This window comes from Amblyomma mixtum, chromosome 8 (assembly GCF_055824585.1).
Source record: "Amblyomma mixtum isolate Tamu chromosome 8, ASM5582458v1, whole genome shotgun sequence".
NCBI classification, from domain to species: Eukaryota; Metazoa; Arthropoda; class Arachnida; order Ixodida; family Ixodidae; genus Amblyomma; species Amblyomma mixtum.
The window spans coordinates 66,110,498-66,136,652 of NC_143019.1; the positions used below are offsets into that span (position 1 = coordinate 66,110,498).

Genomic DNA, 26,155 nt, shown 5'->3' on the forward strand with positions numbered 1-26,155 from the left:
TAAACGGGTCTTTTTTCTGGAATTCTTTCGCAACCTCATTTAAGAATATTTGCTAGGTAGAATGGTATGTATGTACATCCATCCCCAGTGCCGGTCATTGGCGAGTGGGTTAATTGCATGTGCCAGCGTTCGAAAGCTGGATGCCATTATTCGAAAGCTGGAAACCATTATTCGAAAGCTGGAAACCATTATTCGAAAGCTGGATGCCAATATTCGAAAGCTGGAAACCATTATTCGGAAGCTGGCTACCAATGTTTGAAAGTTGGATGCCAGTATGAGACCTTTGCTGGTCCAAGCTGCAGAACGAACATCGGGACTGCGTTGGCCGCTTGATCGGCCGAGCGTTGGCCCAAAACTGGCATGAAAGTAAGGCCAATGTGTGAAGTGGTAGCGCTCGGCCCAAATGCCAGTGTAGGACCGATGTTCGTGCCAAGTTTTGCCAACACTTGCGCGACGTTCGGCCAATGTTGTTGTGCTGCCTGGGTAACTGTTAATAGTAGGCAGTTGTAGTTTCACGTATACATACTGAGTTCACGTATACGCAAACTTGAGAAGCCTACATAACCTGCGTGCATGTCGTTTGTAACCCTTATAGTTATCATAAGCGACACACGCCACGCTTTGCTCCTAGCGCCATCTACTAACAGATATAGACACTGCCATAACCATTCTGATGCAAGACGAGTCAAACCAAAGCTAGACGAACTGCGTCGGAGCTGGTCGGAACATTGCTATGACGACGACAAGCAGTACTTCGTGAGGCTTAACAGCTGGAAGATCGCCCTTCTAGCTGGAAATCAAAAGCTATTTGTCGGTTGAAACTTTATGCGAGGGTAAGGCTGGGCAAATTGAAGACGAATACAGCAGTTTAGAACACATCGCGTCGAAGGATTAGCGACAAAACTGTTCCGGACTGTTTCCTTCCTTCCTTCCTTCCTTCCTTCCTTCCTTCCTTCCTTCCTTCCTTCCTTCCTTCCTTCCTTCCTTCCTTCCTTCCTTCCTTCCTTCCTTCCTTCCTTCCTTCCTTTCTTTCCTTCTCTCTTTCTTTCTTTATTTCCTTCCTTCTTTCTTTCTTTCCTTCTTCCTTTCTTTCCTTCTTTCTTTCTCCCTTTCTTTTTCTTTATTTCTTGTCAGTCCCACCTTCGTCCCTTCCCTCACAGCGCAGTTGAAGTGTCCACCAAGTAATCAGACAGCTACTGCGCCATTTCCATTCCTCAACAACGACTGATCTTTTAAAAACCACCGATAGTGCAAAAATGACTTCCTTTCCTCGTCAAACCTTCGCACTTGCACTGCTCCTGAAAAGCGCGTTTTCATTCAGTCCATCATCTATTCTACATCGCTGTCAAATTTTCATTGTTCGGTGTTGTTTGGCCACGTTTTGCCTGATAACAATGCAATCTGATTCCTACGAAAATCGCTCAGGCCAATGAATCGGGGAAACATGGATCCGTATGCATGGCCCGTGCGGCTTGAATGTGGCGATAGGCTTGATTAAATTCCTTGCATGCGTGACAAGTACAGCTAATTTTGTATGGAATCTCACTGCAGTAGACAAAGCGAGATTGTGGCCCTTCCCATACAATCGCAGGACCGGAACTTGACCAGGAAACGGGCGCTGAGGCCTTCTTTGTCTGGTGTGATCAGAGCGAAGCAAGATAAGGATCACATGCGGGTCGTTAATACGCCCCTGCCGCTTTCAGCGATAAAAGAACAGAGAGCCCCCGAAGGAGGCGCCGCTTTCCATTCGAGGCACGCGGCTCAGAATAGCCAAGACGGACGCTGCTCCCACGGAGCGTCGCCGCCGCGCTCTTCGAGCGCATGTTCCCGTGGCGTCCCCGGCTGCGCTCCCACGGTGAAGCCCCGCGCAGAGCGGCCCCGTCGGTTCTGCTCGTCGTCAGTCGCGCATCCCGCACGCGTCGTTCCTGCTGGTTCGGCGTGTCGTACGCGCGTCCCGCCGCAACCCGACCGCCAGTGCCACCAGCAGTGTGACCCACTTCTCACTCGACCTTGCGTAAGACCCAAGGCCGCCGCCAGCCTAGAGTGCTTGCTTGCCACATGGTGTTGCGAGATAGCCTTCAATTGGGGGCAATCAAGTGTGCTTCCCGCGCTGCTGTAGCTTGGACGGGTAGGGACGCGAGCGACGCGTTGTTGTTGACAAAGCTCCTCGCCGACGCGTCGCATGCGCTACTCGTTTTGTATTCGCTGCCGCAGTGGACTATACGGACGCTTTTTAACGTCATTTTACCAAAGTAACGCAATGGACAACGAAGCTTGAAGACAGAGGCTCACCTCCAGACGATTTTTTTTATCTCCCTTTCTGAGTATCCTCACTAGCCGACTGTGTGTGGTCGAGGAAACTTTCCGTGTCGTGTAGAGGGAATGACGGGCACGATGGATGGGCCCTGGGGGAAACTGGTGAACGGCGTGATCGAGGGAAAGTCGGTGGACTTCTGGACGCTGTCGCGGTTCATCTGGGAGCACCCGGAACTCGCCCTCAAGGAAGTGGAGGCGCACGCCAAGTTGACGGAGTTTCTGGAGCAGCGCGAGTTCAGAGTGGAGAGGAAGTACCTGCTGAGCACGGCGTTCAGGGCGGAGTTTGAGGCACCTGGCGGAACCGACGGTAAGTCGAATCTTATTTGCCGTGAAATAACACGCAGCTCCTCTCACTGGTCTTGTAGATTACTGCTCAGAAAAATTGGCAGAGGCTTAGCTTGGTTAAGCACGAAAGGTTGCAAAAGCAATTAATTGCGAGCAACTTTAGCGACTATAGTAGTGAAAGGCGAAAGCCTGAGTGCTGCACGGAGCGCCGGAATTAGCTTAAAGTGCTATTGAGGTGTCCGCTAAACTACAGAGTTGGTAAGGCGCCTTTCCTTTGCTCCACATAACGCAGTCTACAACGCTATGTCAGAGCGCATCAATGAACGCCGGAATTAGCTTAGTGTTATTGAGGTGTCCACTAAACCACAGAGTTGGTAAGACGCCTTTCCTTTCCTCGAAAAGAACACAGTCCCCTCTCTTACTGTTTGGGATCTGCGGCGTTCCGTGGCTGCCGCTGGGACCACGCCGACGAACCGACTTGGTAGTTCAGATTTCACCTCGGTATGACGTCACAGACGCGAGCACCTCCACGCGTCATCAAACTGGAAGCCGGGACTACCGCCGGGACCACGCTGAAGGCTCAAAACCTAGCGTAGTATTGCTTTCGCAATAAAAAAATTAGCTGCGGTTTAACTACTGCTCAGCCTGGTTAGAGAGAAAGCTATGGCGTATCGGGCAACAATAAGCGGATTGGCGTCTGTAACGCTGAGTGCGTTCCGGACACTAGATAGGCAGCGCGCCCGCCCTGGCAGGTGGCAGTTAGGGGTTGATCGCAAGTGTTTGCTCACCCAATGAACGCTGCGGCCTACTGCAGCAGTGCCGCGTGTCTGCCTCAACGTTGTCAGCGCCAACGCATGCAGCGCACATCTGTCACTACCGCAACGTAGCTTAAAGCACGGCAGGTGTGCACAGTTCCAAGAGGGCAGTTCCTCTCCTTTGGAAGCTCCTGCTCTTCATCGGTTTCGTAGCTTAAAGGGCGACTAAAAGAGAGAGGAAAGGAGGAGAGGTCGGCTGGAGGTAACATGGCCCTGGCCTGCTAGTCAGCTCTAGGGAAAGGGGAGGAAAGGGAAAGTGCGAATGAAAGTCGGCTAAGGTGTCCACTGTCCCAGGGGGCCAGCTATGCACTTTCCTTTCCTTTGCTTTATCTGAAGGTGAAATGAAGGTGAAAATTGCAAGTGCCGTGAAGAAAAATCAATTTTTCAAATAAAAAAAATAAACAAATAAACCCCCGAGGTTCCGTATTGAAGCTTTCGCTTCAAAAATAATTTGATTCCTTTCCACGCAATCTTGCTGCTGCGGAATGTATTAGGCGGAAGCCTTTAATGCCTCATCGTTGTAAGCAGTTGTTGTCGACAGAAATGTCACGCTTTTCAATTGGTCGAAATGGTCGTGACGTCACAGTGCGCGAATTTCAAAAGGGGCCAATGGTACTTCGGCTAGTAACCACGCAACCAATTAAAGGGATCGTGTAGTGATGCGCCAAGTGGGACTGAGTTTACTTAATTGCTTAATTAACCAATTAGTCTAATGAACTTTTCAAGTCAGACCAGATAAATAAATAAAACAGAGTCGGAATTTGGTCGAGTTGGGGAATCGAACCAGGGTCTCCGGAGTGCGAAATGAGCACGCTAACCACTCCGCCATGCCAGATCGATGGTTTGGAATGAACAAAGGCGCGTCTAGTTAATACGGCGTCTTCGTTCACTCCCATCTTCCTCCCTTCCCTTACGGCGAGTTCCAGGTGTCCAGCGAGGTATGCCAGACAGATACATCTCCTTTCCACAAAACCCAATTTACCGACGAGCAAGGCGTACAGCCAAACGGCCGATAGCGTTCTGTGGACTCCCTGGCAGCGTTGCAAGACGCTGTCGCGTTCCACTCGGAGGCGAATCAACATTTTAACACATCAGTGACACAAGCAGCTACACCGCACTTAAGGCTTTAGCCTCACCGCACTTTAGGACACAGCACTAAAGGCTTTCGCCTCACCGCACTTCAGGTCAACAAAGTGCCCCCCCCCCCCCCCCCCTGAATTTTTTCGGTGTGATGAAACGCCAGTGGTAATTTAGATCAGGTATGATTATCATGTTATTAATGATGTGGTTATGGATGATGATGGTGTAATCATGATGCACTCGAGCCCACATATAACGGACCTGACGGTCGCGCAGATTGCCTTCGTTTTATTGAGAGGTTCATATAAAGTGCACTTCCCAATTTTCAACCGCAAATACGAAGTCCAACGAAACTGATTTACTTATTAGGAAAGTTCGTTATGGGCGTCGGCTTCTTCGAGCGTGGTACCGGGTTCGAACCCGACCGCGGCATCCGCGTTGCGATGGAGGCGAAACGCAAAAAAAGGCACCCGTGTGCATGTTAAAGATACCCAGGTAGTCGAAATTATTCTGGAGCCCTCCACTGCGGCCCCTCTTTTTTTTTTTTTCTCTTCCTCCTTTATCCTTCTCTTACGGCGGTTCGGGTGGCCACCGAGATACGCGAGACGGTTTCCTCAAAAACCAATTTTCAGTTTTCACATCATGGCGCTTTCATGACTAATGATTGGTTACTAGCATCGAGTTTTTTAGCATGTAGCATGTAGGGAAAGCTGGCGCCCCTTCTATGGGAGTTAGCGTGGAGCCCCCTTCAAGACCACTTCAGCCATCATGGGCGCACAAAGCATCATGGGCCGAAAATAATGCCAATGTAAACGCTGTTCGATAATCAAAAATGTCCTAACATTCAATATCCTGTGTAATGATTGCAACAAATGAGCAGAAAAGCGTGTAAATGCAGAGTTCGTCCAAAATAAGAGATGGCTAGCTCTCCTATTGGCCAAGTGTTGAACACTACAAAAACTAATATTTCGTTTTAACAGGCGCACTTTTAAAAAGGAAATATGTTTTCAGAAAAAAATGTTGTTGCTTAAGCACTTTAAAATGTTTTTTAATATCATTTCGGAAAAGAAATATTTTATTGGCGTCGTGTGTTGTGCCGTTTTCGCTACTACTATGGCTTTTGCACACTGCGTTCGCGCGAAAGTCGTTTGCGCACACACGAACAGCGTTTTCGGAGTGATACCTCTCAGTAGTGACACTCCGTGTTCCCAAAAAATAAGACTGTTCGGCACCAAGTAGCTCACCTACCCATGATGCTTTGAGCGTCCATGGTGGCTGAAATGCAGCGCCGCCAGCTTTCCCTCTAGGTAATAGTGAGAAACTCCGTTGTTACTAGGAAATTAAAGGCGCGGCAACTGTCTCACTGCTCGGACTTCTCGGTGGGCACCTCAACCGCGCCGTCAGGGAAGGGAGGGACGCGGTAGTGAAATAGGAAAAAGAGGCGGCGCAGAGGAGTGCTCCGGAATAGTTTGTATCCGCTATGCACTCTGGCCGATCCCCCGCCGTGGGCATGTGCCATTAAGCCATAGGACATCATCATCATTAATTTCGGCCACCACGGGGTCTTTAACGTGCACTGACATCGCACAGCACATGGGCGGCCCTTCGAGTTTCGCCTCCATCGAAACACGGTCGCCGCGTCCGGGTTCGAACCCGGGTACTCCGGCTCAGTAGTCGACCGCCCTAATCGCTGTGCCAACACGACGGGTACTATCTTGGTTCTGAGGAAAGGAAAGGCGCATTCCTTACGGCTCAATCTGTAGGTGGACACGAAATGCGCCGTGATAAAATGCAAAAGCAGCCCGTGTAACATTACGCGTTACGGCTGCCGTTGTGCCCCCTAAAAGGCTTATAACAATGCTACAATAACTTTCGTTGCAACGAATACGCGTTCCGCGCCTTCAGCGAGTTTTAAAAGCCTGAAAAAAATAATTTCTTAATGGCGTCACACACGAGGAATGCCGGTGGAAGCATGGAGAGTGTCCTGAGAGAAAGAACCGATTGGAGCATGTCTGACAGCAGCGTTGCTTACATTCTAGAATTTTCTGCCCACAGAGGTACTCTGACTTAGTTTGCGAGCTGGAGAGGTCTTCAGATGACGAGAACATGGTGATGACGACGGTGACGCTCTTTGTAGTTATATACTAATCATGAAGCCTGTTAGGACGAAGCAACGCGTCTATGTACTTTGCAGAGTGCTACAGCGTGTTGGATGAAATAAATACGGCGCATTTTTGTACGTTGGAACCAATTTTATAAAGAAAAGCTGCTCTTGAGGCCGGCTTTCCCGCAATCATGCCATAGTAATGGTTTATAGGGCTTTAAGGCCCCAAAGCGACTCAGGCCATGAGGTTTATGGGGTTTATGGGGTTTAACGTCGCAAAGCAGCTCAGACTATGAGGGACGCCGTAGTGGAGGGCTCCGGAAATTTCGATCACCTGGGGTTGAAATTTCCGGAGGTATTTTTCTACGCGAATGAATGAATGAATGAATGAATGAATGAATGAATGAATATGAATGAATGAATATGAATGAATGAATGAATATGAATGAATGAATATGAATGAATGAATATGAATGAATGAATGAATGAATGAATGAATGAATGAAAAACTTTATTGTACAAGGGTTCTTTCGCAGCGTAGGTGGAGCCCTCATTCCAGGGCCCCAGCGGCCTTTGCAGTCTTGCGAGCCCTGTCGATCAGCTTCAGCTGCTCTTCAGGCTTCAAGCTGGACAGCGCAGCCTCCCACTGCTCCGGTGTTGGTGTGTTGCTTATCGGCGCTGCCTGCATTTTCTGACAGGCCCATGTAACGTGGTAAAGCGTTGGGTGTTCACCGCATAGCGGGCATTTGTTGTCAGATTTGAAAGAGGTGGGTTTACGAGTTACTAGGTTTGAAGTGTACGCCATACCCACCGGTCCACACTCATATCTGCTCACGCCACACCGTCGTTCTGTATGCGATGAAGGTGAGCATAGCGAATTTGTCCCGCATGCTCTCATTCAATGCAGCTGACGTGACAGCGACCGGAGAGCATGTTTTCTGCAAGTTTTCAGAAGCAGTATATCCCACTGCACCCTAAATTCTTCCTTGCACCTGATTCATTATTTCTATTACAGAAACGCATGATTGGTTTTCTAAAATTCGTCTCTTCTGAGTGAACAGTTGACGCGGTCTCGGATTTCCATGCCATCTGCACAGTGCGCAGATTAGAAGTTGTTCAGTTTTCCAGGCAATTTACTCCTCCCTTACAAAAAAAGTTTTAGACAGTCTACAGAGTGTCTATAGACTTCTGTCTATAAAGTCTATAGACAAATCTTAGAGTACAGTCTATAGGCAATACAAATGACATAGACAGTCTATAGACAATCTATAGATTTATGGCCATACACTTTTAGTAGACTTTTGTCTATAGGCAGTCTATATACTATGAATAACAAAAAGCAATATCTATAGGAAGTCAATAGTGTCAATAAAAAGTCCACAGACTGTCTTTAGACCATTTTTTATAAGGGGGCTACTTCTGCGATTTGTTGAATGCCACTCGTGGTTATAGGTAGTACAACATGCATGTTGCCGTAATTTGTCATCGTAATCATCCAGTGCCAGTTTCTGGCGCTCTTTCACCTCAGATGCATTTGCGCCAACAAACATCAACGCGGTGTTCACGCACGCAGGTCCAACGATAGCCTTCCTGTGCGAGTACGACGCCCTGCCGGAGATCGGGCATGCCTGCGGTCACAACCTCATCGCCGAGTTAGCCGTGGCGTCTGCAGTGGCCGTCAGGGACGCCATGAAGCAGTCGAACGATCTGCGAGGGAAGGTGGGTGTTCCCTTCCTCATCTTTGCAGCTTTCACAAAAAGGTGGTGTCGTGCGTATCCGCTACCGATGGGCAGCAATTATCGCTTGCGCTGTTTTCCCGGTGCTTACAAGACGACTAAAAATGCTCCACGGTGTGTGTGGGTTAACACGATATGCAGCTGTTCGTCGTATTCTCGACAACACAGCAGCCTGCAGCACAGAGGGAGGCAGGCAGGCAACGATGGTAAAGTTGGCGGCAACTTCGCCTTAACCCAGGTAATGCTTCGATCGCTGAGCTGCGAAATTTCACGCCTAAGGCGTGGTATACAACCAACTGACAGCTCGTTCAGTGCGCGTGGTAGTTAGAAACACCCTTCTCCTGTTGCCAACTCACGGATAGTTAAAGCTCAATCGATCTGTTCGTTTGCCCTGAAATAGCATGCCCGCCTGAGTGAAACGTGACTCTCAGTTGCTGGAATTATGCTGGAGTGTCAAAGCTTCGATGCGCTTAGCTCCACTAGGCCATGTTTCCGCAAGGTTATCGGGTGTTGCAGTTCGACCTTTTGCAGGAGGAGCGCCGGAGGTGCGGCTGTGACGTCAGACCACGTGAATGCACACAAGCCGCACAGAGGAAGAGAAATAGGGAGAGATTTATCGAGACAGAGACGTCGGCCTGAGGAATCATTATCTGGCCTGCTACAGTGTGCAGGGGAAGGAGGAGATGGAAAGGGTTGGTCATAGGTGGCAATGTGGAGAGAAGATATATTTTAATAGCCGCAGATCTTGACCGAGCCTGTCAACCGCGAGTCGAGACGTGCGTTGCGCAAGAAACGAAATGAGCGCCCGCGTTGCCATGGAACTGCGCAGCTTTTCCTTTAGCGCTATATCTGCTGTTGCAGTGCTAGTGAGTAATTACTCGCTTATTTCGAACGCTTTTTCTTTCGGACTCGGCAGTTCCAGGTCAGCAGACGACGCAGCTGAGAACCACCGTAATGGGACACCAGCCATCGGTGCTAGGTACTCTGTCGCGAGTCGTTAACTCAAGATTCCACCACTCTGCAACAGTTCATTGAAAGAGAGCATGCGCTGAAAGCACAGACATCGTGCGGTGACTCGCCGTCACCAGCAGAATTTGCGTGCCTGCAGCCAAATAAAACGGCGCCGTCCAAGCGACCGCTCGTACCGGGGGATGGTCGAGGCCACGGAATAAAGACTGCCTCGCTCTTATCGCCTGGCTGCTGTTAGCTGTTTAACTGCGGTACGCAAGTGCTATCCCACCTGCAACAGTTCGCCTAAAGCGAGTGACTTATCTCTGCTAGCGCGGCCTTAAGCAAAGACACGCAGCGGATTTTTTTTTATATCTTGCTTTTATTATCCTTTGGAAAGATCCCCGAGGTTCGCCGAGCTTGTCTTTTCATGCCTGTGTCAGCGCCGGAAAACTGTGAGGTCGTAATTCAACGTCACATGACATCCCACCAGACTTTGCTGACGTGTAAGCATGCAGCCATAGACTTTGCTAACATAACCATGGAGGGACAGGGCGGCGCTAGATTTTATCCACCTTAGAGATGCGCAGCAATGCCACGACGACGAGGTTTATTACTTGGCTTGGCTACTGTTGGATATAAAGTCGCCGCGGTGGCTCAGCGTCTATGGAGCTCGGCTGCGTACCCGAAAGGCGCGTGTTCGATCGCGGCCTCGCCGGCCGCCTTTCGGTGGAGGCGAAATGCTAGAGGCCCTTCTCCTGTGCGATGTCAGTGCACTTTAAAGAACCCCAGGTGGTCGAAATTTCCGTAGCCCATCACTACGGCGTCCCCCCATAGCCTTAGTCGGTTTGGGACATTAAATTCCCCATAAACCTATTGTTGGGCATAAGCAGTACATTCAGGCTTAAATAAACGACTCTCTTCGCAGCGAATCTCGAAGAAATGCTGTAAAAATTTCCACAGCAGCCTAACACCGATGAAAAAGGCGGTATTGAAACAACTTACTCTGCTCACAGAGGACAGCATCACGACGCAACTACCAATTCCGAGGTATAATCCACGCTTTTGCCCGAACACTAGCCAAGCGAAACACTAAACCTCGCTTTCCCGGCATTCCCGTAGTAGATCAAGCAGGTAAAGCCGTGACTACGAACAACTTGAGACCCATCTCATTAACCTCGTGTGTGGGAAAGCTCATGGAGACGATGGTTCGGGATCGCCTCTCTCCATACATGGAGGGTAAGGGCCTCTTTGCAGACACTATGTTCGGGTTCCGCCCGCACATGTCTGCACAGGATGTCCTACTCCAACTACACAGGGACATAATACGACCCACAGCCATGCAACAAAACGATAAGGCCATTCTCGCCCTCGATCTTAAGGGGGCGTTTGACAATGTTAAACATGGCACCATACTCTCTAACTTGAACACCACTAACTGCGGGGCGAAGGTCTTCGCCTATGTCAGAGACTTCCTCTCTGCGCGTCAGGCACTCCTCCGGATCGAGGACGAGGAATACGGCCCGTACTCTATGGGTACACGAGGTACACCACAGGGGGCGGTGTTATCACCGCTCCTTTTCAACATCCTAGCTCTCATGGCTCAGAAGCTCATAAACCGCTTCTGCGGTTCCGCGAAATCCTAATTTATTATTGCGACAGCCACCGTCTCTACCCGGCACCTGCCAAGGGGCTGAGTAAGGCGGAGGAGCGAACTCTGCGGCGCCTGCAGACAGGAACCCTTCTCTGTCCTGCAATAGCAAAACACTTCGATCCGAACACAGATGGGCGCTGCCCGCACTGTGGAGAGATCTGCGATATCTTTCACATGGTGTGGGCATGTACTCAGAGTCCTCACCTTCCCCCCTCCCCCACCCCCACCCGAGAGGCATGGGAGACTGCCCTCCTCAACTGCTCCACACTGGAGTCCCAAAGGGCTCTGGTCAAGCGGGCGCGAGACGGGGCCTCGTCATGCGGTGTCCCGGACTAAGGATACCGACCATGCAGCAGGGTTTTTTTTTTTATCCCTCAAGCTCTCTTCGATTAAAGTTTTCACCACCACCCTTGAGCGCACGAAGTGTACGAGGAGCCGCTCCCCTTCCCCCAGAAACCCAGAAATTAAATTCAACTCCCCCCTGCCCCCTGCTCTCTTGGCAGTGCTCAACCAGTTTATAGCATGCCCCCCCCCCCCCCCCTTCCCTTTAGAAGATATTCCCTTCCCTTGGGCCCCCTCCGGACAACGTGCCTGGCTGACTGTCACGGCACCTGCCGATGCAGTGAGAAGTGCTACCCACTGCATGGATGTCGAGGAGAAAGCAAAGCTGCTGGGCGCCACTACTACTACCTCACTGTCGGTATGGTAGGCGGCAACACCATCTGATAACCTTCTGAAACCGGCCGCCTGTCATGCCCGCGGTTTTCTATTCGGAGTCCCAACGGAAAGAATCACAGAACTTTGGTTTTGAAGCGAAAAGCTTCACTAGGCTAGTCAACACCGGGTCTGGCGTGCGCCGTGATCAATTTCAGCCACAGCTGCGCATGCGCGAGTTCGCCGCGTGACGTCACTGGAGAGGCACGGGTGGTCGGCGGAGCCGCCGCCGAGCGCGGCTCCGCCGGTCGGCCTTCGCCGTCGTTCGCGCGCTCTGCGCGTGTTTACCGAGTGTGCATCGGCGCGCGCTCGGCTTCCTCGTATGACGCTACTTGCAGCCGCGTGTTTACCACAGTTACTACGCATGCGGAAGGAGGGCTATACAACGCGCTTGCCTACACTGTTATCGTGGTGCTCCCAGTGCACTGTGCGCGAACTGCGACAGCCATGACGTCAAACAAAGCGTAACTGCAGCTTTTCGCTTGTATATCCAGGCTTAACCAGAGCTAAGCCACTGCCAATTTTTTAATTGTCCGGGGACACGTGGCGTCTTCATTTCTGTCGCCGACGCAGGTCGTAGTGCTGGGAACTCCAGGCGAGGAGAACTGCGGCGGCAAGCAGATGCTCATCGACAAAGGGGCCTTCAAGGACATCGACATCGCTCTCATGTCTCACCCGTTCCCGTACGAGGCTCTCCGGACAGGGTTCACGGCCAGGCAGCAGGTATAGCCTCGCAGAGTTTTGCTGCGTCAACGTACCATTCCGATGAGTACTAAAGGGCACAATTGATTAACACACAATGAATGATTGCTCACCGCCTGTAAAAGAGAAGCGTTGCTTTTTGCTTTGTCATTTTTAAGTACTTTTTCTCAAGCGGCACGACCCCACTTGGTGCTCCACCATGGAGTGTGAACTCGGGCTGCTCGAGCCTCTGCCCAAAACACCCTTTACTGCAGCAGAACGGTCGCAGAACATTGTGGTAGGGCACCTTACGCCTCTGGGCACGGTATTGGGGCAGTGATGGCTGGAAATGTGGGGGAGAGGGAGTGAATAACGAAGATTGAAAAGCATACCACTACTCCACAACAAATACCACAACTCTTCAACAAGTACCCTGACATATTAAACTGTTCTGTTCTGTTCTCTTAAAAGTTCTGTTGTCTCTCCAGTTCAATTTAAAAAGCAGGTTAAAACAATACTTTTATCGGAGCAGGAGGTGCATGGGTTAAAACACTGAGCCATCTCTTGGTGCTATTAATCTGTATCATGTTGTACTACCATCGTGTACTATAGGTCATATTCCATTACTTATGTACACTGAATTGTATTTCACTGTATCAATTTTTGTTTGGTGAAACATTTTGTTTACTGACAAACTTAATGCAGTCGGTAAGAGATTGTTTTTGTATTATTACAGTTCAAATAAGTTATTTTCCTTTTCTTTCTACAGAGAGATTAGAGTATAACCTAGTACGGTGTGTATCTTCCTGTATTCTGTATTGATGTGTTATACTTCGGTCTGCGTATGATGTATAATCATATACACACTGGTGCTGCCTCTGCTGTCAGGGGGCATAGCCTAGTCAGGGCCCCATCCGGACCTTTTGCTATTGCCTCCTGAGCCAATTTGTAGTAAATTGTCTCAAATAAAAAAGAAAAAAGAAAGAAAGAATACACATCTCTGAGGCAGTTAAGAATTATACCTTTTGCATGTCTGCTGTTTTTGGAAATCTGTTCCAGAATTTTTGTTTTGATTCGTTCTTGCGGCAAGCTATTTACTGACCTTGCCTCCATGCAACGAGAATACCCAGCAAACCAAAAACCTCTGACACGTCTAGCTAGACGTCTCTGAGAGGTTTTTGGTTTGCTGGGTAGCTCTTTCAGCAAGCGTAGCTTAGAGACGCAGTTCAGGTCACACACAACCTGTATGTTCTCGGAGAGAAGCATTGGCGACAGCCGTTTGTTCCGTGGCTGCCTCGATGCGCAGGTGACCGTGCGCTTCCGCGGCCGATCGGCCCACGCCGCCGAGTCCGCCTACAAGGGCGTCAACGCCCTGGACGCGGCCGTGGCCTCCTACATGAACGTCTCCCTGCTGCGCCAGCAGATTAAGCCCACCTGCAGAGTGCACGGTGCGAGTCTGCTCTCTCCATTTCGAGTTTTAAGGCGAAAGCCTTTAATGCCTCATACTGTCGTTAGCAGCCGTGTCGGCAGATTTGTCCGCCTTTCGGCTTCACTGCTTAAGAAACTGCGCCGAGGGTGGGAACCGAACCAGGGCCTTTGGCATTTGAAGCGGAGACGCTACCACTCCGCCACGAAGGCTCAAGGTTCGAGCATGAATATAGGCGCATCTAGTGAATGCATGGGTTTCATAAATAAAAATAAAAGGAATAAAGTGAGGGAAAGGAAAAATAAAAAAGAAGGTATAAAAAAGACGGTAAAAAAGAAAATAAAAAGAAGGTATGAAATAAAAATGAAAAGCTGAAAATAACAACAGGAACAAAAATAAACATATGAAAAATAAAAAGTAAAAAAAAAGAGTGCGCCAGGAAACGCGTTCGCCTTGCAGCACTTTAGAGAGCCAAAGTGCCCCCTGAATTTTTTATTGCGAAAGCAACGCTCATGAACGGCCTTTCGCATAGCGGCGGCTGGTAGCCACGTTTGACCTTCAGAATGACCTCTGATGTCATACCAGGGTGAGAGATGGGCTACCAAGTCGAGTGGTCGCGCAGCGGCGGCCGGTAGCCACGCGTGACCTGTAGACGCGGCGCACTGCGTTCATTCTGTTGGAGGCGCTACGATTTTGCTTTCGCAACCTACCAGGCTTAACCAAAGCTAAGCCCCCGCAAGTTTTTAAATTGCGTGCTTTCCTCTCTCCCGAGGCGGCGCTGCATGCTACGACAGACGCCGTAGTATAACACTGGGCAGATCACCTGACGTCCTTTGCACATTAGATCCGTGTGATCGTATTCGCCAACTAAATTTATGCGCCTCAGTACTGCGTGCAGGCGCGGCCGTATCTAAAAGGGGCACGCTATTCGTTCTAAGCGCAATCACGGCTTTCCTGCCGCAGGTAAAGAAACATTGTTTATCCATGTTGAAACGCACAAGCGCCCACTACCAGCATGCGCATACCATAGCTTGTACTCTGAATTAGGCAACATGAGAAACTATTAGAAGCCGATACCGTGCTCCGTTTACCTTTGTCCGCTCATGTATCTTCCGTTGTTGCAAAACGATTGGGACCTCGGATAGCTGGCTATCGTTATTGGCCAGCGCTCGTGTAGGTGTTAGTCAATTAGTAAACCCAAGCTAAAGCTGCTAGAAAATTGATGCGGGGCTTTCAGTAATCTGTGAAACGTGGATGCCGTAAAAATGCGGACACCTGAAGCGCACCGTAAGGGAAGGGAGGAAGCTAGGAGTGAAAGAGAGAAAGAGGTGCCGTAGTGGAGGTCTCCGGAATAATTTCGACCACCTGGGGATCTTTAACGTGCACTGACATCACACAGCACACGGGCGCCTCTTGCGTTTCGCCTCCATCGTAACGCGGCCGCCACGGTCGGGTTCGAACCCGGGTACTCCGGCTCGGTAGACGATGGCACGACGGCAAGTCCAGCACGTTTTTTACTCCGGGGTAGCCGCCACAGGTCTCGAAACGGGGAATTCGAGGTCTTTTAACGGCGTCTGAGGTCAGTGGCCAGAGGCGGCAGGTGACAGCCGTCTTGAAATGTTCCCGTTTTGACACGATCAGAGAGGTGCTATGACTTCGCAGGCGTGATCCTGCGGGGAGGGATGTACCCCAACCTGATCCCGGAGTCGAGCGAGCTGAGCTACCACATCCGCGGCGCCGACCTGGCCGAGTTGGACGACCTGGTGACGCGGGTCGAGGGCTGCTTTCGGGCCGCAGCCCAGGCCACCGGCTGCTCCATGAGCCTGGAATGGGGCATCCGCTACAAGAACCTGGTGCACAACGTGGCGCTTACTAGGGTGTACCGGAAGCACGGTCTCGCGCTCGGTGAGAACCCAAACTGTTAAAGACCGCTATACTCGAACGGGAGGCACGAAGTGCCTGCCTTTCTGGTAATCCACCGGCGCGCGGTATTCTCATATTGCTGCGCAAACAAGTCCGCAGACGAACTTTCCTAAGCAATCCCGCACGTTTCATAACCCCGGAGTCCTACAGGGGACGGTCCCAGATGGCGAGCGCAAAAACTTCTTCAGAAGTTCCCCAACTTCTGTGCACTGTGAAGGAGCTCAGCAGGCGATAGCCTGACACTTCACGTTTCTTTGTGGCATGCTTCTAGACAGACATTCTTGTGTCCTTTTCCATCCTACTCGTGAAGTTCATGCGATCAAGTGATCTGTCAACAGTTTTGTGTTTGTGACCTGTCAACAGTGTTGTCAAGTGATTTCGACAGTTTTCAGGCCTGTGTTAACTACTTGGCCGGGTACGATGGCACAGTAAGGGGCTGCTAAGCCAATTTATGGCTTCCGATTAATGGAAGCAAGCCTTCTTCCTCTTTTAAAGTTCGAGGTCATAATAATTCTAACTACCTGCATTTTAGGACCTAACAACAAAACGGCGGCTTCGCAATGCGTGGGAAATGGTGCTGGTGGGCAGGAGTGCTGGGAGAAGGACGAGATTCCCCCGCAATGAAAAACGGCCACCGTGGTCCTAATACCTAAGCCCGGGAAGCAGCCGCAGATAGGGAACCTCCGACCTATATCCCTCACATCGTGCGTAGGAAAACTAATGGAGCATGTCGTCCAGACCATAATATCGAATTACATGGAAAAGAATAGGAAGTGGCCAGATGAGATGTATGGGTTCCGACCCCATCTCAGCACACAAGACGTCATTCTGCGACTAAAACAGGATATCATTGACTCCAGAACCAAGGATGCAAAGGTTATCCTATGTCTCGATCTCAAAAAGGCATTTGATAACGTCAGACATGAGGCAATATTGAAAGGACTCAGCCAAGCCGGAGTAGGCCACAAAACCTATCGCTACATAAGAGACTTCCTCACAGATACAACTGCGAGCATAAGCTTCCAGGAGATTTGAAAAGCGTGACATTTCTGTCGACAACTCTTGCTTACAACGATGAGCCCGCCTTAATATTTCAAAACCTTGCGTTCGTAAACTCATTCCTGTTGAAAAATGCTTTTGTCCAGAATTTGCTGGGTATGTGTGCGCTATTATAGCCCTGCACTGTGGCTCCCGTGACGTCACGGATACGTCACCTGCTCTTGGCGCATGCGCAGGAGCTACGTTCCTGGACGCTGACATGAGCAGCGTGGTGCCCACGGGAGCGGCCACGGACGCCGGCAACGTGTCCCACTGCCTTCCCACTCTGCACACCGTGTACGCCGTGGGCACCGGGGTGCGCAACCACACGCGCGGATTCGCCGACCTGGCGGGCTCCATCGACGCCCAGGGACCGACGCGCAGGACGGCCAAGGCGCTCGCCCTGACCGCCATCGACCTGCTCTCCGACCCGGCACTGGTGCAGCAGATCAAGGCGGAGTTCGCCGAGTGGCGTAGAAACACACAGCCAGCCGGCAGTCCGGGACCGGCTCCGCTGCCCAAATGAATTCGCACCAAGGACTCCGCTGCTACGAGCTTCGAAGACGGCCGTGGACTAAGTGAACATTTATAGTTAATCAAGCGAAGCAAACTGTCAAGTACAGACACCGTTCATATCAGACGCAAAGCGCAGCAACGTATACATGGCTGCATTTAATAAGCCGAACGAATGAAGTAGCGCTCTCCAGTCGAGAGAGAACATGGAGCAAAGAAGAGTAAAAGATGTAGGTGCGACGGTCCATGTCGGCGGTTTCCGACTGCATTTGTTAAGAGCGCGTAATATGTTGCGATACCTGTGTGAATTTTTGATACATTGAACGTTGAATTTATAAAACGTTGAAAGAAAAAGAGAATGTGCAGTTATTGTAAGGAGAGCAGATGGGCACAAATCCAGAAGTTTTTCTTTTACTGTTTGTGTGGCTGATCGAGAAAGTTGGTTCGTCGACGAAACTTTACGCGTGCGCTTTCAACTGATTTTATTCTTTGCAAGCACATGTTTTTATGCGCCATGGGAACGTGACTATTTCTAGAATAAATCAGCACTCCTAATTTTAGACGAACAGAAACATATTCGATGTGTGCTCGTCTTGAAGAGTAGCGCTAAATAACTGTTATAGAAACAGTGCGTCACCAACTAGCCCCAGAATGTGTTTTGTTATGTGGGAACAGGAACATAACAGGATTCCAGTATAGGTTATCGCATCGCAAGTCACTACATATCACACAGCTTATCTTATGTTTCTGTGCGCTTGTCCTGTGTTTTCTTCTCCTCTGTCTGCGTCGTTGCGCTGTTTGCCTTCAATTATGTTTCTGTTTTCAAGAAAAGCAATCGTTCTTTGACAGCGATGTAGATGGAACACTCAGAGGCTAATTTATTCTATGTTTCTTTTCTTCCTGCTGGGCTGTGCCAAGCAGAGGCTCGCGCTGAGCGTTGGCAATGCGGCTCAGGTGAATATCCATCTTTCTTTTTTTTTTTTAGCGCAAGCTACATTGGACAGTTTCGCTGCTCCTCGAACCCCCAACAAGTGCAGTTCGGCGCATCCGCGAGGAGCCGAGTGACGTCACAGCGCGCCTTGCAGCGGCCTTGCCGCCGCTAAACCAAAGCTAAACAATTACACGTAACCGGGGGGAGAAACCAAAGCTAAACGACAAGGTGTAACCAAGTGAAACCTGTACCTCTGGCTACGTATATCTTGGCATAGCTGAGCTAAGCCACTGCCAATTTTTTTATAACGTTTCTTATTGTACAAGAGCATAAAAGGAGTTGTGAAGGTAAAAAAAAGGGGGGGGGGGGGGGGGGCTGTTAAATGAATGAAAAAAAAGGTTTCCCGATCTCATGAAGACGAGGAGGGAATGATGGTGCGGCTCCTTGGTTTGGTTTACTGGTTTATTGGGGTTCAACGTCCCAAAGCGACTGAGGCTATGAGTGACGCCGTAGTGGAGGGCTCCGGAAATTTCGACCACCTGGCGTTCTTTAACGTGCACCGACATCGCACAGCACACGGGTTTCTAGAATTCCGCCTTCAAGAAATTCAGCCGCCGCGGCCGGGATCGAACCCGCGTCTTTCGGGTCAGCAGCCGAGCGCCGTAACCACTGAGCCACCGTGGCGGGTAGGTGCGGCTCCTTCGTCCAAGCAATACATAAGCACAGGTTCAGCGGGAGACCCGCTACTGTCAGATGCCGATTTCTCGTTGGCTTCAGCGCCGGGTGGTAGCACAAGTGGTAAATATATATCTGTCTTAGTGGCCGCCACGGTGGCTCAGTGGTTATGGCACTGGGCATCTGAACTTTGGCAAAGGCACAGTCGATCCCAGCCGCGGCAGTTGAATTTCGTTGGAGGCGAAATTCTAGAGGCCCGTGTACTGTGCGATGTCAGTGCCCGTCAAAACTTCCGGGGCTTTTCACTACAGCGTCCCTCATAGCCTGTGTCGCTTTGTTACGTTAAACCCCCATAAACCAAACATATCTGCCTTAGTATTATGGGAGTTGCGTACAGGACACCCTGGGTGGGGATATATGTGTGTCGAAATTGTGGCCTTGTCCAAGTGACGGCAGGTGTGAGTGCAACCCTTACCCGCATCTTCCGAAGCGCAAGCTCCTCTGCACGGGTAAAACCGTGGGAAAGGGTTACCGCACAAGGAGGGATGAGAGCACGTGTGCGGCGCCCGAGGTGTTCCTCTGTTGTGAGGAGGGCAGCGTCATCCGTGGTGAGGAACGATGCACTGATGCGGGTAGGGTCGCCAGGCTGGTTGCAGCACCTGCAGAGGTTTCTGAACTCAGCAGGTCACGTGAGACCCACTCAATTCGAATGGGTTGCGTGGTGCGAGCCGCCAGACGGTGTGTGTTCTGGCAGATTTCTAGGCTGCGACCGAAGCGTCGGAGCGGACGCGTTGCTTGAAGGGCGTCGGTACGGATTGCAATGGGCGCTGCAGGAAGCAAGGTAAGGGCGGCAATAAAGCGAAGCGCGTCTTCGGTACTCGGTAGAAACCAGCTCATCCCAGAAGGAAGCGGGAGGCTCCGCTAATTCAATCTTGGCCGTCTTATTAAGTGCAGGCTTGCAGGGACAGTAAACTGCAGTTGTTTCACAGCCCTGGATGCTGCTGTCTACATAACGGGTGTCCCAAAAACGACTGATGGATTTTGAAAAAATTACCGACGATTACGTTACTTCCTAATGCGAAATTTGAGCGCAGCAAATAAGCTGTTTCACCTTTTCGATAGATTGAGGCAAAGAAATCGAGCAACACATGTATGCGCTATCACAGAATTTTTTTTTTATTTTTCACACGTATTCGCAATTTCGGCTCGGGCGGTGCACATATACAGATCCGCCGCCACCGATCTGGCTCTTTGATTGCCACCGCACAGGGGTTGCATTGGAGGAGGAGCGAAGAAAGGAATTAAGTTCGAGCCGGCGCTTTGACAACCGGAGACTCGCAGGAAGAGGGGGGAGGGGGCCGGCGTGTACACCCAGCGGCAAACGATGGGGGCAGAAGCGCGCGCAGCAAGCGGACAACACGATAAAGGGAGGAGGGAAGAGATAGCAGCGACTGACTGATGCCGCTGACGCCGATAGCGCTGGGGGGATGAAAGGGGGGCGGAGCTGGTTACGAGGCAGACGACGACGCGAAACCCAGGAACGGACGCCAAAGAGCTGCGCTCTAAAACAATTAAAAAAAGGACGGAATGAGAATTGTATTGTTTGCGGGCTTACGCTTAGGAAATCAGGGAATTTTATCCCTTCAAAATTCAAATTTAGTTTACATCGGCTCCAACAAGTGGCGCTGCTGGCGATCTGGAACGATCGCCGATATTGTACTGTTAGTAGATAGCCAGGAAGATTTACAAACTTTGGTAGATTGCTGTGGAGACGAAGGAGACGCTCTAGGATTCAGTTTCAGCGCAACTAAATCAGGTGTGATGATTTTTAACGATACAACTGATCAGGTGCTTACAATACAAGGCCACAAAATACCCAAAGTGGCCGAATACAAATACCTCGGGATATGGCTAAACGAAGGGCAGATATACACGGAAAAGCGTGAACAGGCTCTTCCGTCCGTCCGTCCGTCCGTGACGGATGGATTGGATGGAATGGACGGATGGAATGGAATGGAATGGATGGAATGGACGGACGGGACGGACGGACGGAATTCGGCTACAGAGCAAGAGTTCCATATTAGCGATTGGTAAGTGTGGCTATGGTTTCTCAGAGTGCTTTGAATGGTATCCTCTTTGTTATGTCTACATACACTTAGTACCGCATAGTCTCATTACTTTGCGTATTACACGTGATCCCTCCCTATGATAGAAGCCCAGTCACTGAATGAAGGTATTCCATCTGCGTCTGCACCAATGATCCTCGGGCATTTTACTTGAACCGCCTTAGGTCACCCCGCTGCTATGTGAAGTTCAGGTACCAGAGCTGCACGTGAGATATATGGGGGACTCCGTAGTGGAGACCTTCAGATTAACGTTCATGACCTGGGGTTCTATAACATGCATGAATATTGCGCGGTACCCCAGAAGAAGCACACAATGCTTCCGGGTGGATCGTTTAAACAATGTGGGCGAGTAAAGAAGAAATAGATAACGTTGCTGACTGGAGAATCTCCTTCTAAATGTAAGTTTGCGGAGCCCAGGCGGCCCGACACACCATGCTCCCCCGCGGATGAAAGCTAGGAAACTGCTGAGTCGTCTAGTTCAGTCATGTCGAGCAATAACAAGCCTGGCACCTTACCGCACAAACAGCCTTGAAGGTGGCTCTTCAGACTCTTTCAACCGGACAACTTTATTGCGAACAGCAGGACATTGGGTGCGTTCCACAGTGAAGAGGGCACGCGGCCAAAGATCAGAATGCGGCTTCGTCTTCCATGGATAGGGTGATGATGATGATCGCAGATTTTATTTTAGATGCGCCACCTGCGCTAGCCATTGGCGAGTCGTTACCCTTATAACTCGGAAGATCGTTGCTGCGGTTTTCGGCCACGGATATGAAGCGTCTCATACTAACAAATGGAGGTCAGCTAAGAATCGGGCGGTGCAGGCATAATGATGAAAAATATGATCGAAAAAGTTTTGTATCTTCAATTTTGTGTTATAGCTGAATAACTGAAAAAGCGGCAGGGCAATTCAAAGAGGGCAGAACATAAAAAAAAATAACTTAAATATTCAGGAATATAATAAATAATAGAAAGTAAAATCAGAGAGAGATTTTAACAAAGCCGCCGCCACTTCCCGAGAAGCGTGTTCTCCATTTCGGAGCTGGTATTCTCGTGTTAGCCATGGTTGTTGATCGCAAAACACTTTTTCTTCTTCTTCAGCCCTTAACTGTATCGATGGAGGAGAGGGATGCGTTTCGGTCCACCAGTGCCCAGGAAAGCGAAACGGAGCTATCCCTTATCAATCGAAATATGAAATTTAGGCTAGGAAACGTAAACTGTAGGGAAAATCAGGTCTGAAAAAGAAAAAAAGAACAGGCGTATCATGTGTAACAGCCATGAATGCTAGCGCCTCTTCGCGCCGGATAGTGACAGTTGTGTTCCCTACCATAACCATAATTTCCCTCTCTCTGCCGGCACATAGAACGAACTTCCCAGACAAGGTAACAGGTAAAGTACAAAGGTTTAATTACATGAAGAAAGTAAGACAAGAAGGTAAAGTAGGGAGACAAGGTTACAAGATTGAAGAAAAAGCCCTTTTCCCATGCCGAACAGCGGCTTAAATAGGGTGTCCTGTCCCCAGGTCCCTAGTTGGGGAAATTGGTTAATCAAAAATGTGTCCAATCACTGTGAACTGGGTCACGTGTCCATTCGTAGTGGTCCGCCCACAAGGACGTCCCCCAGTTCACCCTCGCCACTTCTTCGAAGATGCTGTCCGGCCGATCCCTCGCGGCAACGATGACAAGCCGTTGAGTTCGAGCCATTCGTCAGCCGAAACACGAGTCTGACGCCTGCACTTCACAGCGAGCCGCGGGGACGGAGGGCCGGCGTCGCACTTGCGCCGAAAGGTTCCAGGAAGACCGGAAGCCGTTACCGAAGCGCGAGCACGCCAGCACCCGCGCTGGCCACAAACAACACAGAACAGCCGCCGACACACCATGCCGTTGCGTTTCGTTTGGGTTTGGCACCGCTAATGGGAGTTGAGCCGTTCCCGTGCAGCGGATGTCCCCCCATAAACCACCAGGGGGTCCCCTTGTTGACGCCGCTCCTTGCTTTCGGGGTGCCGGGGCCGCCACGCCGACGCCTCTCCGAAGTCCTGTCTATTGACAGTTTCCAGATGTCTGGAGATTCTTTGTAGACCGGCGTTACGCGTCTTTAACACATACGGCACCAAGGAGCCGTCCCGATGCTTCGGCGCTTTAGCGGAAGGAGTCGAGCGTAACACCTCCGCACCAACTGTGTTGCATGGTTTTCCTAGCGTGCAACACAACACACCAGAATAGCTCGACAAGCCCGAGCCCCGGCGGCCGGGAGTTCCCGATGGCCTCCCGCGCCGCGTGCAAAGTCAAAGCCTTCTCCCACTTATCTCCCAATACCGCAAAAAAGAGAGAGAGAGAGAGAAAGAAAAAAACAACTTGACCCCTCGCCCGTACACACAGAGATCCCGCTGGAGATTAGCCGGCACCCACAAGCCTTGACATGGCGTCGGCGTTGGCATTTTGGACCCCTTTTTTGTGTTCGATTGTGAGGTTGTACTTTTGCAGAGCCAGCGACCATCGAGTGAGCTTAGCACTATGTGGACTGCAAAGGGTGAGGTAGCGAAGAGGGTTATGGTCGGTGATCACTCGCACCTTAGTGCCGAACACCCACTCCTCGAGTTTCTCTAGTGCCCAAATGATGGCATAAGCCTCCTTTTCAATGGTGGCCCAACGGGCCTGGGCCGGACTCAGTTTCCTGCTCAGGAAGGCTACGGGGCACTCCCTACCCTCCTCGTCGAGTTGCGCTAGACACGCGCCGACGGCGAAGTCGGACGCGTCTGTGGCGAGGACATATTCTCGCGTGGGATCTGGTGCGCGTAGCGCTGTCGCAGACTTTAGCCGAGCCTTGACGTCGTCGAATGCCCGTTGGGCCTCGTCTCCCCAGGGGAGTTGTTGCGGCGTCCGCCTCGTAGTGAGGTTTGTCAGTGCAAGCACCACCTGCGCGTAGTGAGGCACATACTGGCGGTAGTAGTTGGCAAGCCCTAAGAAACTTCTCAATTGCCTCTTCGTCTGGGGCACGGGAATTTCATCGATTGCCTTCACCTTGTCTGGGTCGACGCGGTGGCTATTCGATCCCACAATGTGCCCCAAAAACCGCACCTCCTTCTTTGCGAAGCGGCACTTACTCGCATTGACGGTGAACCCCGCTGCTCCGATCGCAGCCAATACCTTTTCTAAGTGCTCGAGATGATCTTCCCACGTTTCGGAAAATATTGCGAGGTCGTCAATGTATGCACAGGCATACTCGCGGTGGGGAGCTAGCACTTCGTTAATTATGCGCTGAAAAGTTGAGCCGGCGTTTCTGAGACCGAACGGCATAACCCGCCACGCGTACTGGCCGTGAGGCGTCACGAATGCGGTGAGAGCCTGTGCCTCCTCGTCCAGCCGTATCTGCCAGTATCCTTTCAGCATATCTATCAAGGTGATGTACTCCGCCTTCGCCACTCTCAGTAGGAGCTCGTCAGGTACACTCATGGGGTAAGCGTCCGGTTCGGTGATGCTATTGAGTTTGCGGTAGTCGCAGCATAGTCTCACTCCCCCGTCCCGCTTTGCCACGCAGACCACCGGATGGGCGTATTGGCTTTCCACGGGGTAAACCAGGCCCCATTCCCTAAGCTCGGAAACTTGCCTCTCCACCTCCTTTCTAAAGGCCATCGTCACCTTGTACGGATAGACCGGTTGCCTCTCCGCGCCTGCCTTGAGCTTGATGCGGTGCACTCCTACGTTGCAAGTACCTGGCCTGTCTCCGAAAACGTGACTGCTTCGGGCCACCAACGCGTCGACCTCCGAGCGTTGTGACGCGTTCAGATGACTTAATGCGTCGGGCGGCAGCTCATTGATTGGGTCCGCAGGGGTAGGAAACGTCGGCACGTGGCCGAACTCCTCATCGCCCTCGAATATTAACCCGACCGCACTTACGCGCGCGTGGTACGGCCGCAGCTTATTCGCGTGCACTGAACGGTGCGACCCATCTTCTAGCTCAATGACGTAAGTGTAGGGCCGCAGCTGCCTAACGATCCTGACCGGCCCCACCCACTTCTCCGTTAACTTGTTCCCGCCTTGCTTCTCGAGCCACAATACCTGTTCGTCCTCCCTGAACCCCTTGTCTGTTGCTCTGAGATTGTAGCGGCTGGTATAAGTGCGCTGAGCTGCTTCCAAGTTCTCGTCGGCTGCTGCACTGGCCTCAGCCATCGTTTCCCGTAGTCTTTGCATGTACTGCGCCGCGGGGACTCCCAATGAGTCTGGAACTGCCCATTCCCCCGTCCAAGATTTTTGTAGGATGGTGAGTGGCCCCACCGGCAGCCTTCCGTACATCAGCTCGAACGGCGACCTCCCCGTGCTAACGTTGGGCACCTCGCGGTAGGCCCACAGGAGGAACGGAACGAATTTGTCCCACTCTCTCCCGTGTTCGTTTATGGTGTGGTGCAGCATGGACTTGAATGTCCCATTCCACCTCTCGACTAACCCGTTGCTCTGCGGGTGGTCCGGCGTAGAGAAACGAGGACATGCGCCTAGCTTTGCAAGGAGCTCCTGCGTCAACTTAGCCGTGAAATTTGTGCCCTGATCGCAGCAGATCGTCTCTGGGACACCTAGTCGCGCAAATATCTGAAGCAACCCGTCGCAAGTAGCCCTCGCAGTCAAGGCCTTCAAACATATTACTTCTGGCCACCTTGAATGGACGTCCACTACACATAAAGCATAACGGTGTCCTCTAGCGGAAGGCGGCTCGAGCGGGCCTACACAGTCCATGTTTACCACCTGGAATGCGACGCCCGGTCTAGCTAAAGGTGAGATCGGCACGCGGTCCTGTGTTCGCATAGGGGCCCTCATCTGACAATCATGGCACGTGCGGCAGTGCTGCTTCACATCGCGGGCTACCCCTGGCCAGTAGAATGACGCCTTAATGCGCTGTAGAGTTTTCCGCTCGCCAAGGTGTCCTGCCCATGCGGAATCATGGGCCATTTCTAGGACTTCCCGGCGGCGTATAGATGGCAGAACGAGCTGGCAGCACTCGTGCCCGGCGACATGCTCTCGGTGATAAAGCAGCTCGTCGCGCACGAGCATGCCGTGCGTGCCTTCCTTCGCCTGTGCCCATGCTTCTCTCAGCGTTTCGTCCATCCGTTGCGCCTCGCGGAATGTCTGCCGCGTCGTTTGCGCTGCCTCTTGTGAGGTGCTCTCGACGGTCACTTCGCATGCGCGCACTACTTCCTCGCTC

General features: G+C 51.2%; 1 protein-coding gene across 1 annotated transcript; it reads left to right on the forward strand.

Moving 5' to 3' along the window:
• Positions 1–1,736: 1,736 nt before the first annotated feature.
• LOC149332786 (xaa-Arg dipeptidase-like) lies at positions 1,737–17,342 on the forward strand. Its single transcript, XM_089558373.1, has 6 exons — positions 1,737–2,623; positions 8,174–8,319; positions 12,226–12,375; positions 13,640–13,781; positions 15,422–15,664; positions 16,918–17,342. The coding sequence occupies exons 1-6, from the start codon at positions 2,383–2,385 to the stop codon at positions 17,244–17,246; spliced, it is 1,251 nt and encodes a 416-aa protein (XP_089414499.1). The 5' UTR covers positions 1,737–2,382; the 3' UTR covers positions 17,247–17,342.
• The last annotated feature ends 8,813 nt before the right edge of the window (positions 17,343–26,155 follow it).